Genomic DNA, 20,238 nt, shown 5'->3' on the forward strand with positions numbered 1-20,238 from the left:
AATGACAAAAAGATTTCCAAAAACTAAAATAAACTGAACACAGCTGCGACGATTAAATGTAACTCAAGTTGAAGTTAAGATTCTACTACGACAACGGCATAATAAATTTGTATAAAAAATTACTTCTTGACAACCTAGGAAGTCTGCGGTAAATTGAAATGAGTGAAATTAGCAAGCGAGTCTTTAATTTAAAATCTGATTCGTTTTACATTCTCGTCTGTCGTTATTTAATATAGCAAATGTTTCCCTTCGTGCTTTTCATAAAAAGCGAGGTCCGTAAGGAGATGCAACTATATAATTTAAGAAGTTTGAAACCGATATGAAATATGATTGAGAAGTGTAATCCTGTATATCTCCGTACCGCACGATCGCATAGGTCGATTTACATTCCCGAACGATTTTATATGGTGAAACGAAGGATCGTTTTTCCTACTTAATTTCACTCCTTAACAACCAACTTGACCTTTTCTCATAGTCAGTCCTTCCTATTGCAAATCCCTTTCATAAAAAGATGATACTTATAATGACACAGAAACTTAAAGATTCGTGTATATAATCAGTGAATGTAAATAAAACAGGTTTGTTTCATTTATGCTCATTCTACTAATGTTTTAATCTTGATTCAACTAACTCTCTTCATCTTTTTGTAGTTATAAAGATTAAAAAGGATGGAGAACAAGTTAAATCTAGAACAAGTTAATCTACATTAGTAAAAACGACATTAAATATCTCCGGTATATTTTTGTTATGTTATTAGTAATCACATTGCATTCTTATCTTTCTAATGCTGATCTTGGTATAACTTGCTCTCTCTTGTAATTCTAAAAAATTAGAAAGAATGAAGAGTTAGTTAAACCGAGATTAAAATTAAACTACATTGGTAGAAGAGAACTTTATCACAAATCTCCGATTATAAGTTAACTAGTTCACTCGCAATAGTGCCAGTTCAATGTATCACACTTCTTCTTTCTCTTCTTCTTCCAAAACAATTATTGACACTACCGCGAGTTAAATGTTAGTTAGCTTAATCGGAGATTGATAAAAGACATATGCAAATCTGATAATTTTTTGATGACACAATTTTGACATGTAAAGGATGTATACACACTAAATTTGTACTTATTTCAATTCTGAGGAGTATAAGTGAGTCGGAACGTACAAATTGTTTGGATATAAAGTAAATTGTTGAATAAAAGAATAAAATTTTTTTAAACCGAATGAGTCAATGCCACAGCGGTCTAAGTTGGATCATGGGTGCTTCTAAATAATTACGTGTGAATTTATATACTATGTATGTAATTCTTCGATTGCGCGCCGAAATTTTTTCATTTGACTTGAAACGCAACACTAATAAACTACCGCAGTAACACCACGAAAATTTTTTTACTTTATTTCTTTGTGTACTGGTAACTGCGCTGTACTCTCCGTCGTCTCTCCTATTTCTACTTTTGGTTTTGATAAAACTAATGAAAATGGCCCTAAAGCAAGAACCAAATTAGAAGAGATCAGATAAAGATTCGTAGTATTTTTCATAATTGCCTTAAACGTAAAATAGGATGCATGATTATCGCAAACAATTTGTCAGAATTACTGACAGTTTCGTAAAAATAATCTTCGAACTTCACATTCATCCTCGAATCTCACATCACCTTGGTGCTTATATGTACTTCTATGTATTAATTTCCCATGTCGAGTGTCGCACGCGACAATCTCTTCCGCACGCGTGACGAAGAAAGATCTGGCTCATTGTTTCTAATGACAATGCGCGTGATTATGCATCGCGGCGAGGCAAGGCGAGGCGAGGCGACTCTTTCCCGGAATCGTCTGACGATGATAGCACAATTTGTCGCCGTATTCCGCGAATATAGTCAACTGCATCGTCGCCGTACTATGTCGCGGTTGTAAAGCGTTCCCACGACGTGAAGCTCGATTTTTCGCCGGGCTCGCTAATTGCCTGTCCGCCGTGTGATTTACAAACAGCAGTAAACACGAACGTGCTTGACAGACGGCCGACAAGACAAGCCTATCGAGGATAATATTCTAGCCTGGAGGAGGACTCTCCTGGATGACCCGCACGTTTGCAACACTTGGCACTGAGGTAACGAAAAATGATCAAGCCTTCCGCTACCAATGGGATTATCCTAGAGCAGCTTTCCCATAATATTCTGATAAATTATTTTCGTTATCTCGCGTTTTACTTTCACGTCGTATCGATATGCGAGAGATGATAACGAAAATTACTTATCTGAAATAAATACATGACGGAAAGAAAGTGTTGCACTAGAATAATATTCTTACTTTCTATTCCAATTTTTATTTCACTTTCAAATCAAGCGTTTAACAATTTTAATTACCTTGTCAATTATTGCTTCGCGCGTGCACAATGTATTGTATATATGCAGCTTAATGTATAAACCAATAAAAAAGATTTCTTTGAATTTAAAATTTAAGTACTATACTTGAAAAGCGATAAATTTACTCCAAAGCGACTTTCCCGCGTTTTAATTAAAATATAGAAACAAGAACGCGAACATCTTACTTTCTCATATTTTCATCAACTTCCGTGATGAAAGGGAGTTGAAGGGTGTTCGAGAAAGATTGTGAAGAAGTTGAAGTTTGCTGAAAGAATGTCCATTTTTTGATATATACGCGCCGCATGATGTCTCATTTTCTGGTTCAGGTAGCGCAGGTGGGCGCATACGCCTGCCTGCGTGTGCCGCAAAGAAAGGGAATCCGCGCGCGTTGCACTCCTGACCTTTCGAGAGTCTTGTGCAACCGAAACCGCGGGACGTCGCGTGCGGCCATCGTAATCGAGAGAAAAGGGAGCGGGAAGGGTGAGGCACGACATTTCAGCGATACTCTGGGGTTACGAACACCCTCAGCAATGCATCACGATGCATCTCTCTCTCTCTCTCTCTCTCTCTCTCTCTTTCTCTACCACTCCTTATTTCACGACGGAGATAAAAAAACAAAGGTGTCCTGAAAACCGAGAGAGACGAAAGATTCTTCATTCCTTGTAAAGGACTATAATTATATAGAAAATTAGGTCTCGACAAAATAATTAATTTTCACATATATAAAGTAGTTCAATGTGAATAAATGACTAAATGACGTTATAAACACAAAGCTTTATAATAAATTAACTTTAGAGCTGTGATGCATCAAAGATGTAAAATTTGTGCTCACACACACGCGCGTGCACACATAAAGATTTGAAAATAAATTTTGTTGGAGATCCGCAAAATAATTACATACGTAGGAAGCATAATAGGTATTGCAAAAGTTTTGATACTCTAGCAACAAGTTTAAGTATTTCACAATAATTATTTTGATGATCCAACAACATTATTTTCACAACTGTATTTATCGAAACATTTTTAGATATTACAGGAGGTTCTATAGAACACTTTTGATATACCGTAGCCTAAAAATTATCCATTAGCTTTGTGTCTGTTCATCACACTAAGCTACATCGTACAGTGAAAACTGTAATACTGGTTTTATCGGGACTGAATTTGCCATATAAGTATAGTTTTTCCCATATCAAGTTTCCATATAAATAGCGTCATTCTGCGTACCTTATCGAACAGAATCAGGAAACCGCGAGTTCTTCGAAAAATTTGGGCAATTAATTGAAAGGAGACAAAGATAAATTACTGCAGAGTGAACACGATCGAGTGATTAATTTATATCAATTCGAGCACAGTATAGTCATAATGACGAAAGCAAGGTCATTATTGTCGCTTTCGCTCTAAGAGTGGCGAAGGAGGAAATGTATGCACATCATTAGCACACGTTTTGCCTAAGGTTGTCGTTATTAATAGCTGATATTTTTAGCAGTTAACATTTCAGCTCGGATGTAACTGCGCGCGATTCAAGATGTGATCGTGACACAGGAAGTATCTTAGATAAGATAAGCAAGATTTACTTTATACATATGCTATGACTTTCTCCGGCTACTTTGGATCATACTGCCACGAAGTGAAGAACATGTCGGTCACAAGACTTTTTTCCTCCTTTTTTTTTTTTTTTTTTTACAGAGCGTCGACCACTTCTTGAATGCGAAAGTGGTCGCCTGCTCTTAATACTGAACGCGTCCTGTTGCTCGTTAGCGTAGATCTTGCAAGCTGGTTCTCTTATACCAGTTCCTCCCACCCATTTGCTCTCTAGTTTTATATTTTTCCTTTTCTTTCCCTTCTAATTCTCGCTAACCGAGAAAGTTGCGATTAACCAAAATGGAATGATAGTCATAGCAGAACGCCGATCACTTTCGTCTGCGATGAAATCGTGTTTATCGCGCACGTACATCCAAACTGGTATCGAAATTGCTTAAAATGATAACATTTTATTTGTTTGCCTTATACGATTGTTGAAATGATAAAAAGATAATATACCTGCTTATACAGCTACGCACAATCACGCATTGCAATCACAACGTAATCAAGATAGAAGATTTTTATTTTATAACACAAGTATACAGTTGATGTATGCACGTTTAATATTTCGATTGAAACGGAAGCTGCTCATCACATTTTCATATCATTGATGATAGAGTACTATCGATAAATTTGACGTACAAATGAGTGAGGTCATTGAAGCTATGTCTTCAGTGACCATTATAGAAAATTAATTTGTCATGCTAAAAGCTACTCTCTTTTAGAGTGAATCATATTCTGAAAAGTGAGATCTCTCTTTTAAAGATTGATAATTGAGTCACTTTTTTCAAGATTTTGAATTTTCACTCTTTATTAGAGATTCCATTCCAAAAGATTTAAAGAGTAGAATAAATAAACTTTTAAGAATTGTGTGTCTGTTATATCAGATTAGATCTCCCGATCTTCAGTAATATTATAATGATGAGTGTTATAAGTGATTTCACAATTTTTAAGCAATTTTGAGTATATTATTATTTTATATTATTATATATTTTATTTAAATATTACAAAGAGATATACTAACACACACATACACAACTGGATTACATGCTTCACATTATTTCAGGATAGAATTTAATGGTATTCTTTCTCTTCTTTTAATTTAATAATTATAGAATTTTTTTTTGTCTGTGTTTACAAAAGATTATAAACATTTTCATTAAAAATGTGTACATAAAAACTTATATATTACATTAATTAAGAAATTATTTCCTGGTGAAATTTATGAATCGATAACAGTACTGTATCATTGAATAGTGATAGTATCTTAGGGTTGAATGATCTTTTCTTATTCCTTCTTAAGATTTATTTATCGCGGCTTAAGAATCTTAAGACCGATCTGTCATGCATGGCGCTCGATTTATCGCGCGATGGAGTCTTCGGAGAATGCGCGCTTCCTTGAGCAAACGTTAAACGTCAAATACTTCCACGAATGTATTATTTGTTCGTCGAGCGTGGTGTGTCGTAAGAACCCCATTATCCATACGATTGCAAATATCGCGGATATAAGTCTTACCTCGATTCCACGACCTTACGAACGATTCGTAATGAGTGGTATACCGTTACTGCCGATTTCATCCAAACCGATCGAATAACCGAAGTACCGAGTTCGCTTCTCGCCTACCATCCTTCGATCAAACGATAAATATAATAGAGGGACGAGGAGAGAGGGATGAAGAAACGGAGGGAGAAAGAGCGATCGTTAATCACACACGTCTGATTATCCGCCCATAAACCTACCTGCTGAATGAAAAGAACGTCTTAAGCAGGAAGTCACGCTAGTTTCACGCTGCATTCGATGGATGCACAAAAAATCGATCTGAAACTTGATCCTAATCCGGCAATAATTAATACCTCGTATATGCATAATATATTTTACTATACGCTAAGATCTTAAATCTCTCGCACACGAGAAACTGTATACATTACTTTATGTTGTATACCATCGCATACAATATCGTAAATATCAATTCAAAAGTTAAAACTAGTAAAATAACGTTTGATGTTTTAGGTATATATACTTTTTCTATAGAAAAATGTATTTATACAATACATCGATACAATACACTTTCATAATCATAAATAAACATAATTAGTTTTGCGTATCTACAGCATAATTTGGAATCTAATTGTAAAATCACATCGTTTTCAGTTTTTAATCTTTAAGTGGGTAGATGGAATAATTACACAACATCCCAGATACAGTTTTCTTTGTCATGGAAAAGAAAAAAGTATTGATCGAATGGTTAGAAACCTTAAAGTTTACTAGTTTTATATTCTTTTATCTCGCGTAAAGATATAAAATGAACGCGTAAATTGAATATTTACTAGTAAATTGAATATAACTATAAAATTAAACATTTTTTTTAGATGTTCTGAGCATTCCATCTACCAAATATGTCTTACTTGTATATTTTTAAACCATGTACCAACATAAAGGTTACATTTGTCTAACAACAGAGACTTTTTTAGTGCCTGATATCGTTCTATCTGTTGAATACGAGAAAAATTCGTCACGTTCGTAGAGGCTCGTCTTAACATGGAGACACGACTTGTTTCACAAGTGTTATCAAGGTCGATGATATCGAGGGACCATTCTTCGTATAGAGAAAAGAGAAACCGATACACAACGCAGAGGCAGATCCTATGCATCTGTTCTTCGCATACACATACATGTACGTGCCCAAGGCATATTACGGCACACGCGTCATTAAGATAGGCGCCTATTCTCTTGTATGGTAAAAGTAGTTCACGATGCAAATTGTGTCACGTGATCGGTGACACGAATGGAACACGCGGTAATTGGCTTTAATTGCCCCGCGGTATGATAATGTCGGATACAATCATCGATTTTAATTGGCTAAAGGTCCATTTTTATCGTCCTTCAGGAAGCGGGGGTTAATCGCGTCTTTAAAAAATAAATAGAAAGAAAGAAAGAAAAAGAGAACTTTGTAGATACAATTTAATTTCTTTCTAAAACTAGTTTTTATCTACATCTTAGAGAAGTCGTCATTTGTACAATCCAATATGTATAAATCCGAGTAATTTTCTGATAACATAATTGTTAGATTACGCGATAAATGACGGAAAGTCTTTATTAATCGTGAATAAATTATGAGACTTTTGCAACAGATAAATGAAAAAAAGAACTTAATCTTATTATTATTAGATAAATGAAGTTAGCTTTCTGATTTTCAATTTTATTTGCACAAACAATGGGTCTGTTTTTTTATATTCTTGCACCCCCCGTCTGAACATTTTAACTTACAATTAGTGCACACAGTGCAATTTTTAGGCAATTATATTTGATTTTAATTTTTTTAGGGAAATCAAAATCTCTTGTTATATATATAATACGAAGACATTTTTTCTACGATTCTAGTATCAATTAACTCACGTTATATACTTATTGTTAGCAGTTTCCATTCTCAAGCAAAATCGTATTTGGAGTTCGGCTTTCCTTCGACCGTAGACACGCGTAATGTACAGCATTCACGTTTCGTCTATCCGAGTTAAATCCGGAACACAGTTGATCTTACGGAAGCCATATTGAATCTACTATATATCGCCAACTATACTCGGCCACAATAACTGCGGCACGATATCGTGCCATTCACGCGACACACTGCAGCGTTCGCGTTTTCAGAATCTGGTTTCTAGAACTGTCAGTAATAGCGTTTAGACTGGCGTGAGTTTTGCTTCGATACGTAATTGCAATTTAAAATCAAATAATGCACCGATGTATTTCGAGTTCTAATCGACTTTCCGAGCGCAATGAAAATGTCATCCAATATATATCATTGTATCTATTAAACAAATGGAAATATCGAAGCCAAATTTATACATGTTAATAAGATTGAGTACACTCTAAAAAATAGTGATGTCTACATAATTCTCACTGTATTGGTATTAAATATTAACACTGATGTAGCTGTAACACCAAAATTTCAATCTTCACCATAATGGTGTTGATATATAAATACATCGGAGGTTTGAAATCTACATCATGTTGGTGTTAATATTGACAGTGAAAATTATAAAGACAATGAGTGTTAAATTCACACTGTGAGAATAGATTATCTAATCCTACATATATTAAAAAATGTTTCATTACGAAGTATATTATAAATAACATAATAAATTACACACTCTTTTCCTACTCCGTAGACATTCTAATAAGATGAAGCAGAAATTTGACAAGTTTTCCATCAAATCGTCAAATCAGAAAAATTAATAAAAACTCCACGGCATTGGATGGACCCCGTAACGATACAAGCACACGAGTGAATCATTCGTTGCGACAGCTTTTTCATGGCCTGGCATTCAGGCGCTGAATTCAGATAAATAGATAAATATCTATTGTGTAAGGAAATGACAGCGGTTGCGAGAAACTTCGTCAAGGATGCGAGGAATGTGGGACAAGGGGAATCCCGTACCTTGACTTCACCGGGTTGTGCAACAGCGCCCATCAGTTTAATCGGACTCGTAAAATCCTCCGGATCGATCGATCAGGCGACACTAATAAGCGTGAAATTCACTCGGAAGCGGACGCGTCTTAAGCTGTTTGCTTGACGCTCAGACCGTATCAGGCATCTGTGATACTTAAGAAAGTATCCCATTAACGGGCACGAAAGTTCCTATTACTTGATGGGGCCAATATAAGAGCGTTATTATTATTATGGCGTTATTGACCGACTAACGTCTAATCCATGAGAGCAAATAATATAGATGAGTCAATGTTTAGTTCACAAGCGTAAATAATCAAGACAGTAGCGTCTCACCGCTACTATAAGTATAGGGTAAATGTGAAATAAATGATAAACCACGATGGTAGACGCCGAGCAATAATACTTCCGATTTAATTAAATATCCGCCATGTTAATCAGCACCTCCGATTGAAAGCGTATCTCGCGAGATAACGAAGTTTATACCGCGCGTTCTTACTTCGGGATCTTCGGGGTCTAATCAGGCCGATGAAACACTGTAATTTACCGCGTCGCAGCTAGACTCTCATTACTCCACTCGAAATAATGAAGCGTTACTTGTGCGCGACTCGCCGATCTCCCGTATTAAGGGCGGCAATCCGCTCGCGTGATTTATGGAGAGTAGAAATCGAGTGCGAAAATACGCAGCATGTACGAACGATTTTTGTCATACGTGCTTGTATCTTTTACTTTAATAAACAATGTCCACATTATCGTATACACTTAGTAAATATAATAAATTGCAGTTTATATAATAAACTATATAATATTATAATAAATTGTTTAGTTTATTATTTATTAAGTGCATACGTTAATAAGAAAACATTGTTTATTTTAAAATTATCTACAAAAATGGTTTGTTTTGCATTTTGACATACATAAAAGTTAAAAATAAAAGAATGTCATTTAATTCAAGGGATTGGGATTATCGTTGCTCCTTTGATATCTAATAGTGAAAAAGTCAATTGCGAATCCCAATTCATGCGAGATTTTCCAGCGAGTAACTAGAACGTTTAATAGTATATCGCCCGGCTATTTTTCGAATCGCCGCATCGGCTCTACGGTATCTTTCCGCGCACTCTTGCAACAAACTCGTTGCGATGCGATATGCGAACATAAACGAGCACGAACAACACGCTTCTGTTTTTTTCGAAACGACTACGACGACTTGCGAAGTATTGCGGAACGTCCTCACGAAACGCCATTAAGTGTTATTATCGATGATTGCTAAATAATCTTACAATTAGTTAGAGGTAATAAGATTATTATAATTAATATAAATTTTAATTAAGATATATATATATATGGAGGGATGAAACGATAGTGGTGTGAGTCATTTTCTAAATTTATCGATTTGAGGTCATATTGGTTCTGCAGTCAACTGCAAATATATTGAAAAAACCTTTGGCTCTCGAAATATTATAATTAAGTGAATAACTACAATGGTTTTCACTCCTTCATATATTAATGTAGTCGTTAATTTATATATTCGTAAATATTAATATTTTAAAATCTTTTCTTATTTTATTCCTATTATTATCTTTTTATAAATCACTTGTCAAATTTAAGTACGGAAGTATTAGCTTGTTAAAGTTATAAAAATATTTAAAAAAGCGTCAAGTATTAATTAGTTAAGTGCTTGTTGAAGTGTTTTCTGATCTTTCTTGATGATTTCCGAGATTTTATAGCACGACTTTATCGCGCACGGTATACGCGGTAACACTTTCGCGGTCGAAACCTTAAAGCCAGCTGCCGCGTAGATTCATATCACAAGACCTGCATATATCCGAGGGCATCCAGATGCAGTCGTCTGCCGTGGGGTGGTATTCTGCTTAGCTAGTAGAGATTAAAGTAACCGAGCTACCGCAGCCCCCATAAATATTGAACGTCCCTCGGATTTATGGTCGCACCGGGTTACGTAGGAGGAAGTTATATGAGTTGTCCGCCTAAAACCGAGCAGAGGGACTGTTCCCGCAGGGGTCCGGCTTCTCTTGGCAAGCGAGCACGCGGTCGCGAGAGAGCCCTTTGCACTGCAAAAGGCCCGGCTAATTAATGTATTGTTTCACCGGCTGCGGTCCGCGCGCCTCCGGAATCTCCATCCGCTGAATATGCAACGTCGTCCACAACCCAGAGAGCGCGGCTGCGGATTAGTGAGCCGTGCTCATGCCCTATGCATACCTATCGACTTTCCCTCCTTGCGACGTAAAGAGACCGCAACCCGGCCGGATACAAGGTAAGAGGCCAATTCGGTATATCCTCTCGATTTTCGAGTCAAAACCAGGACGGAGCAGCGACCCGAGAGACGTGCTTTCTTTCCTGTTTCGTAGGGAATCTACTAAATTTATCTAACGTCCAGGAGATGCAAGAGTCTTCTTAAGATATAACTTCGAGAAAACAGAATTATACACGAAGAATATTTTGGGCGTTTTCCAGTAAGAACACACAATGTAACACAGTATGAATCATTATATCTTTGCTGTTGGTCAACATTAAACAAGGATGAAATAATTAAAAGTGTTAAACTGCATATCGTTGCTGGAAAATGTCCGTTAAGAATAACGGAAATGCGTAAGATTGCACCGATGTTGTGTTTCGCGAATTACTACCGCGCAATTATACGTTGTCGTGTACATACATACATATATACGCGTGCGAGTTAAACACGAATTGGTCCACGCGGAGCAGCGTAAAATTGGAAAGTCGACAATCCCGAGACGTTGCAAGTATCATAATTACAAATTGCATACCTACTTCGTTCGTTTTCCTCTTTCGAATAACGAGCGCGCCGAGATAATAACCGCAACGTACCGGCCTCACGACTCTGATGAACGCGCGTGATAATAAAAAGAACCTCGTGTCATAACGGATAAAACGTTTTTCCACCGCAATACGAACGTCATAATCGGATGGACGATCAGGGGAACCACTTAATCCTCCAGATCCTTTGACAATCTCACAGACACGTAGGCGTGATTTCGCTCAGTCGCATAACATGATTTACGAGTTTACACCTCGGTAAAGGTCAAAGGCTCTGCTTCGTGGACTGTTAGCGGATATGCGTTACCTCGTTCGCGCCGATTACCTACACGGTGATCAGACGCGTAACATTCCACCGATAGTTATGCAGTCGTTGCGAAAACAGTTGCTTCTCTCGGCGAGGAACTCGTAACTTCCCGAGGACAACTCTGTGAATTACAAAAGTCTCCCCGAGGAGGCGCACAACTTCGAACGACTGTAATTTTTACGATGGCTTGTGAGTTTAACAAGACTGGTGCACTTGACGAGAACGAACACGAGATGAGGTAAAAATATGATATAACTGTGTGTGTGTATAAAAGGCTTCTCTTATTTAAGAGAAGCTATTTAACCGAATGTGATTTTCATTATTTTCAAATTTAGATATACTTTAGATAAATTGAATCAGAAACAAAAGTGCGTAACGTTACTTCATTTGTCTACACTGTTTTTTTTAAATTTAGTTAATATATCATTCGATGGAACAAAATTTCACAACTTTAAGAATATGTTTTTTTTTTTAGTTACAGTGTAATTATTTTTAACGGAATTATGAGACATAGTGACCTTTTTTAAATATAATTTTTCGTTTTAATAAAATAACAACTGCTTGAATTTTAAAGTTCGTAGCGTTACGAATTTTTCCAACCCAATACTTCTATCTGTCAGAATATAAAAATATCTATAATAATAATAGCAAATATGATAAAAATATAATGATTAAATATAAACACACACAATTTTATAATACCTGATACTGAAAATAGCACTAATCACAACTTCTTTTATTCTTTTAGAATTATAAGTTATATTTTGGTGATTATGATTGTCAGTTTAAAGCTCTAAATACAATGTGAAGCAACAGTGACAAGAACACTGGTAGAAATAGTATAGAAATAAGCGAGATTTAATTGTCGCTTCCCGTTGCACAATGCCACGAAAGAAATAAAAAGACCAACCAATCTGATCGCGTATGTAAATCGTAGTATATTTCTCCATTTGCTTCAAGATTACAGGGTAGGTATATAAACAAAATGAAAAATCTGAACACTGATTGGTAGGCTATAAGGTAAAAGACACAGAATTCCAACGGAAATTTATCGTTACTGCTTTATTCTGCGTGCACATATACCTAATATTCTTGAATGTTAGATTCCTCTATTTCTATCGTTATTTCTATCACTATTGCTGTTTCCTCGCATTGTGTTTGGGGCTCGAGGATTATTATAATTTATGATTCGTTTATAAATTTGTCTGTAAAACTATTCGACTTGTGATCAGTTTAAGCTGTAAAAGTATACATTCTTACACAATACTATACGTCGCTCAATGTTCAACGAAGGCAACGTTGAATCCGGTCAGGAAGTTAATTACCCGCAGTTACTATTGTGGAGAGCCTAACGACCATTCTTTTGAAATCCGTGTCGATTCTTCGAAAGAGCGCCAAGTTGCCACACGTTAAGCAATTTAATGTCGAATGCGAGAAAGGAGAAAGAGGAAATTAAAAGTGCTTCAACTACGTCTGTATACCTAATAAATAGAAACATATTTTTTTGGTAATAAAAAGATAAAATACATGTGTCAAATATCTCATGCTTCTTCGCAGTTGCGTGTTACTCAACTATTACGGCTAAGAATGGAAGTAACGTGTAGTACAAGGTGATGTACTTGGCTGTATTTTAACGAGAATGCAGGTCACAACCGAAAACTCTCCTCTTTCATATTAATTACGAAATATTCCGTATATGCGCGGTTGCATTTCACGCTGTAAGAGCCTCGCGTACGAACAATCGTCGGTCCCATCACCGAGGGACCTCGGGCATGTCTGTCACGCGTGCGGTTCCCCGTGCGTGCCCGTGTAATTTCAGACCGCGTTCTCCAGCAAGAGAAATGACACCGTCGGGAGCATGTTGATAGAAAATTCTCGAGAGCGAGTGCCCTCAAAGGAACACGAAAGCAAATGACAATATCGGTATCTTTTGATAAAATGAAAAAAATGTTGAGCAATTGGTTATACTTGAAATTAACATATATACACTGAGAGAAAAGTATATCGTATTTGGGACTATAATTGCATGGTAACATAATTATGGTTAGGAGCATCATTTTTATAGTTATTACTGCTATAATATTAGTAACAATGACCATATATGTATAGTTCTACCAAACGGTACAAAAATTGTACTATAAATTATGATAATTTCAAATATTAGTATAGTAAAGTATATGGAAATATGGATGATAAATAGAATAACCATTTTTATGTATAGTAATTGCAATCATAATTACAATGAATGTAACCATTTTTCCAATATTCGCTTACTCTTTACACGTGGTAACAATAACTAAAAAATATATTATGGTCATTATGATCATAATTTAATGTTCGGGTTACTATATTTCATATAGTCAAAACAATTATTAATTTATGAAATTAAACAAGAATTTCTGAACATCGTAATCACATAAATAGGAATACAGACAGACGCACAGTCAGTGATTACTGATCATAGAATAGAATTTAATCATGATTGGGATAAAGTGATGATTTTAGATTCAGAGAGATTTTTGTATAAACGTCTAATATCCGAGTGCATTCACATTCATATGCAGGATAATGGTCTCAATAAGCGAACAGACATAGATTGTCTTAATTCAAATTACATAACGATTTTAAATGAAATAAAATAAAGAACTTATTAAATTGACTTATTTATTTGTTTTTAATAACATTGATGTTGTATAATTGTGTTAGTTTGAAAGATGTTTTTATTCTGTATTATGTTTTATGGTTTGACTTACAATTGTACCTTTTACCGTAGGATGTATTATTAAGAATGTTATACTTCAGTTTAAAATTAGTTATGAAACCGATAACATAGATATTATTACACTCAAGTCTATTGTTTAAAAATTATAAAAATTTTTTGACATAATTGTGCTTATGAAAGTTTATAACAGTGTAAGATGCTTGGCGATCCATGGTTTGCGATTTTACTTGTATTTGCGTTTTCTTCATATTGAATCTCGTTAGACTTAAGAACATCAAATCTATCAATTCGATGTGACTTACTTCGATATTCAATTGGAGCGTATATGTTATAGCTGAAGATGACTCAAAAAAGAGTCGAAACGTATTAAATACATGTAATTTTGAATAAAGGATTTTATATATCCAAGTTTATTGATTGGCGTATCAACAACAACGCGGCACTCTCATTCGCCTCTGAATATAGGATTTCTTGTGGATTCGTTATTAATTTATGGTTGTCCCATAAAATAACTATGAATTATAGTTAAATTATGGTTGTTCCAATCATTTTTTTTCTCTCTGTGTATATATTATCTTCAACGTTTAAAACTAATTAAAAAATATATAAATCAATTATGTGAATCTCCTTATTAGTTTGTATGTAAAAACTTGAGAAAAATAAATACAACATCTATATTTATGTGTATACGTTGATATTTGAATCTAACCAGATTTAATTTTATGCCGATGTAAAATCTACAGATTAACAGAATTAAATGCAGTAATTGTGACGTTTAAATCGAACGTTTCTGTATCTTTTATGAAACTTGCAACCGCTTTTATTATTAACAGAAAATGCACCAGAAGTATTTCTGGTTGCAGCGCTAATCGGATTTTCCGTAAGTATACGCTAATCACGTTCGCGCATAAATATAGATTTTTCCAACGGACTTTCCTCGCGTGTGTTATAAATATTAAAGATTTGTAGTAACCGTCGTTTTCCTCTTGCATCTCTTTGCGGAGCTCGTTAACAAAAAAAAAAAATAATTTAATTAAGCTCGTGCTTAATGCGACAGACGCAACGTAGATTCTCGTTAAAACCGGATACGGATCACGAATTACGCAACTATTTGCGCGGCGGTAGGAATTCGCGCTGCACCTGCAAAACGCGCGATGTCATCAAACGTCATCAGCAAAATTCTTTTAGCCGGACGTGTGCGTCTACAAGAAGGAGGAGTCCGCTCGTGCCGCGATGATTTTTAACATCTTCTTTTTAACATTTGATACTAACCGTTTTACCACGCACACAATATTACGCCTCCATGGATTCTGTTCTAGAAAAACGCACGCATCGCGAAAGGATGCGATTAATATATGATAGGAAAAGACCTCTCGATCCGGTCTTGTTGAATATAAATCGCAAGTTACGTGCGATGAATTAAACGAGCAGGTATATATGTTTTCCTTTCGTTGCACCTGTGTCTCCTTTTATATTCCGAGGGTACGTTTCTCCGTGTGTAGAAAATAATAGACATTTTGCAAGAGCGTGCTCCGGATACGGTAAACGATAACGTCGCGCCGCGCCGCGTCGGATGAGCATGAATTTGGGACGAACCTGTATCGCCAAGAGGATCTTTAGGTGTTTCGCGCCAAGTATTGAGGTCTTTTAACGCTTAAGGTATATTTAAAATTTTTTAACGCGTTTGTACGTATCACGAAACGCGTATCGCAGTGGCGAATAGGACGCGGAAATTCCGGCGTCGGGAATGATTTCGTCGAGAGACGCTCTCCACAGGAGAGCGAAGAGTGTGACTCATAGACCGTGGACAAAAAAATCGAGAAGCGTAACCGGAGACGAACATTGTCAAAATGTGTCGGGGCCAACGTCCGGCGGGGAGGCGATTTCTACGAGCGCGTTTTCTAGGCTGGATCAATATGTATGGTAATGCAGTCGACTGTGTGCAGGTACACATCAGCATCGTCGTCCTACGTGCACACGCGACCGTAACTGTATTATGTGTGTGCGCGGTACGTGACTTTTCATATACGTATAATAAACATGTTACCTCGCGGCCTACGGAGTAAGTACGTATATATATACTATGAACACGCGCGTAGTAGTTATCCTATGGTATTAACATCGTCGAGGTATTAAGATAAAGTATTGGTGTAATTATGACAGTCAGCAGGTCTTATAACTTACGGGACCGAAACTATGACAAAGCAAAAGATTTCTTTTTAATTAGAGGATATATACACATAAAAATGAGCTTTTGATATCCTCTGCTGTTAAACGCATTATAAATCTAGTTCTTATTCTCATTAATTTTCAACTAGCTTGCTTCCATTTTCCCTCAAACGTTTATTGCACTATCGTTCATAAAAAAGTGTCTATGTGTTTTTGAGTATGTATGATGTGTAAATGTATGTGAGTTCGTTAAACCCAAATGACTATGCGGAACAGTCATCTCTGTGAAATGAAGAGAAAAAAAAGTTTATCGATACGGCGCCATCGATAGTCTAATAACGCATACAGGATAAAGATAGAACAATTTAATAAAGTCAGAGAATCAAATAAATTTCTTTTAAGTAGTAATATTATTCGCAATTTTTTTTCCGGAAAGGTGCTACAAAGACTTGTGGTTAAAAGCGAATAAATATCACTTAAATAAATTATTCACTATGTAGTCATAAAGATCGCATATCGAATACATTTCATTATGTATTGGGACAGGAATATTCTGATACGCAGCTATATACAATAATACTATTAATGCTATTAGTAAAAATTTATCAATATATTGAAGAGAAGAGCCTAATATAGTGATGACTGTGACTGTGACAATCCCAAAGTACATATATCACCATATATAAAGGATAAATTAGAGAAGGATTTAGCTCCATCGAATTTTCATGATGCACAGTCGAGACTGCAGACAAATAGTAACCGAGTTATCGAGACATTTCCGGCTTCATTCGAGTCGAAATCTTTAATATGTAACGAAATGCCGCACATATACTCGATAAACTTACAAAATTAAAAGTGCTTTAAAGAAATAAGAGATTTGCAACTTTATTAACAATTCATGATAGTTAAGGAGATGTGACGACACGTACGTTTCATTTAAAAAGCAAAAGCAAAAAATCATAAACGAATTAAAGCCATGGATTATGAGCTTCTTCAAAATAAACTCATATTTAAAATAAACTCGATTATTGAATTTCACTTAATTAATTACTTGCACACCTACGAAATCATTTTAACAAGCTTAAGAGAATCAACAGAGTTAATTCCCTTCCTCAAAGTTTTTAAAATTTCTAACACATTTTAAAAGGAATTCCAAGCAGTAATATACGTATATATATTGTAATTAATACATAGTATAACGTAATAATGATGAGATACTTTTAAATCCAGTCTCTCTTTCTCTCTCTCCCTCTCTTAGGAATATTCGATACAAAATGTTGTCCGAATTTCAGCTGCTGTCGATAAATATGTATGTAACACACGTGTGTGCAAATGCGAATCTCATTTCGGAGTCTCAATATGGCAGAGTTAATTATCCTATTCGTGTTTGTCTGATAGTTATTCTGGGTGAAAAGTCTCTGACCGAGATAGCCGGGTGTATGTTTGTTTCTTTCCATTCGTTAATGTCGGCATATAATGACCAAGTCCGTTGAAGTAGTCGTCGATTAATTTCGACCTTAGGACAAGATTTCCCGGATATCATACATATTGCGCGCAACGATGCATCGTTAATGAGCTATAAAAAGAACATAAATGCCTTTGCGCCATGTATTGGATAAATTTTCGACAGTGGCTAATAGAATATTATACCGTTGTTTATATAATTTCCTAAATAATATGCATGATAATATAAAAAAAATTGAAATGTATAACAATTTTATAATTTACAATATGTAACTCCCAAAATGTATCTTTCTAAAAATTTATAAATATTTTTTCTCCTTGAGGGACATTTTATACAATACATACATGCTAAATTTAAAAAAAAAACTTTCGTTTACAGGGTAGATAATATTTTAGTTTAACGTTCTTTAAACTGTGTGATAGTGCCGTACTCTTTAAGAATTTAGGATAACATAAAAAGTCTCAAAATCTCGATAAATAAAAAGATAAGTCTTACATGTAACAACCACTTTACACACTGGCGAAATTTTACGCGAATCCGAGATTGACTCAAGCATATCCTCTCAGAGAATGAAATCCTAAACGCCTCATGAGAAACGTGGTAATTACTTTTAGATTCTCGCGACGTTATGAAAATAAATCTGTCCCTCTCGCACTGGTGTGCGCGATTGCGTTCCCGGTAAGCCTTTTGTAGTATTAATGACGAACACCACGAAGAGAAATTGCACCGGGACATCTTTACGATCGAAACCCCGGCGCGCGGCGCTGAAGATCGACGACACGGACGAACACGGATGAGCCGCACACATTACGAGATTTAATTAAAGTGCCTGATGTATTTATCAACCCTCTTTCTCAGAAGCAATACAATCCGTTTAAGAAAATTCATTCCGCGAGTTTCCTTGGCGAGACAAATGGGACAAAATCGAGGCGATTCACGTATATAGAACGTTCCAATACGGATCTCGAAAGGGTAAGACGACTCGCGTTCCAGTATCTTCGCACAACGTCGTCGGTATCATTTATTGTTAAATTGCTGCAAGGAGTTGTGCTAAAACATCGACGCTAAAAATGTTAACGAGCTCAAACGAGTCCACATATTTTTGCGGTCTCACACGAGAACGAGAGAGGCAGACGGGTTAGCGTTTTACATAACGATTTATGAGCCAATATACCCATCAATTTACAAGCACGGAATCTTCGGATGTATTTGCGCTCGCGCTAGCCTTGTTAGTTCGAATTCACGGGAGCAAAAAGCCGCGCGACGAACCCTTCACTCTCGCGTGAAATTTACGGCAACGACGACGCGACGCGCGCGGCGCTCTCGCGCTAAATCAAAAACGGAATTTTTCTCGCGGCTCGACTCTGCTCGACGGTAGCAAAGTACAGGTTGCGAAGATAGTCCTTCACCGGTGGTGATTACGATGAAGAAAGAGGAAGTGAACGTCGCGGCGCGGAGGAGGGCCATGTTTCCCCGATTGCGGCCGCGCCGCAAGGAAGACAGGCATATACCTACTTCTCTTGCACCGGGGAGGTATTACGTAACTATAAATTTTAATTGAATCCGCGGGCCGCGTGGTTCTCCTCCCTCTGGTGATCATCTTCTGGCAATAAACGTAACGCGGGATGTATAAACCCGCGTGCGAGGGATGCGCGAGGGGAATACAGAGAGAGGAAAGAGGAATTAACAACTAGTTTTCACTCACCATGTAGCTGCGCGAGCGACTGCAACGTGTTGGCGGTGTTGCAGTTTATGAATCCTGAAACAGAAATAGAAAATACGCTGTTAGGAGGAAAATAGTTTTATTAATATCAATGTTATTTGGCTATGTTTCATGAAAATTTGTGATTTTGCGGAGAGAGGCAAAAAGTGTATATTAAAATGTAAAATCAAGTTTTTTTTTAGTAAGATAAACGTCAACGTCAATCAAAAACCGAAAATGAAAAGAGTTACTCTACTTTTCTTGTAACTGTTATGTTCCATCATATTAGAAGGAAGGTTTATTTCTAAATCTTAATTTAATGTGTCAAATTACTAAGATGTTAATGCAATCAGAGTTCTGTAATATTAATTTATACAAAGCTTATAAATTTGTAAAATAAAATAATACCACTTGTAAAATGCATATAACTTGCGTTGTATAGTGAAAACAGAAACCGAAATTTATTGCAAATTGATTAATTAATTCAGAAATTGTATAGAGTACAGCGCGCAATTGTGTATACAACATCGTGTAATTAAATTGTACAATATGACGCAAATACATAGGCGAAACTATTTGAAAATTTATTGAGAATGGATTAATTAATTTCCGTTATCAGACATATTATTATCCCGGGACAAAAACTATAAATATATTAGAATCGGCTGATTCGTCCTTTCACTCTGTCCTTAATAGT

General features: G+C 36.0%; 1 protein-coding gene across 1 annotated transcript in view; it reads right to left on the reverse strand.

Moving 5' to 3' along the window:
• orb2 (cytoplasmic polyadenylation element-binding protein orb2) overlaps nt 1-20,238 on the reverse strand; it is a 159,636-nt gene that overhangs the window by 39,923 nt on the left and 99,475 nt on the right. The window contains 1 exon segment of the mRNA XM_018544602.1: nt 19,545-19,598. Coding sequence (XP_018400104.1) covers nt 19,545-19,598 — 54 coding nt within the window.

This window comes from Cyphomyrmex costatus, unplaced genomic scaffold (genome assembly GCF_001594065.2).
Source record: "Cyphomyrmex costatus isolate MS0001 unplaced genomic scaffold, Ccosl1.0 scaffold453, whole genome shotgun sequence".
In the NCBI taxonomy this organism is placed as follows: domain Eukaryota; kingdom Metazoa; phylum Arthropoda; class Insecta; order Hymenoptera; family Formicidae; genus Cyphomyrmex; species Cyphomyrmex costatus.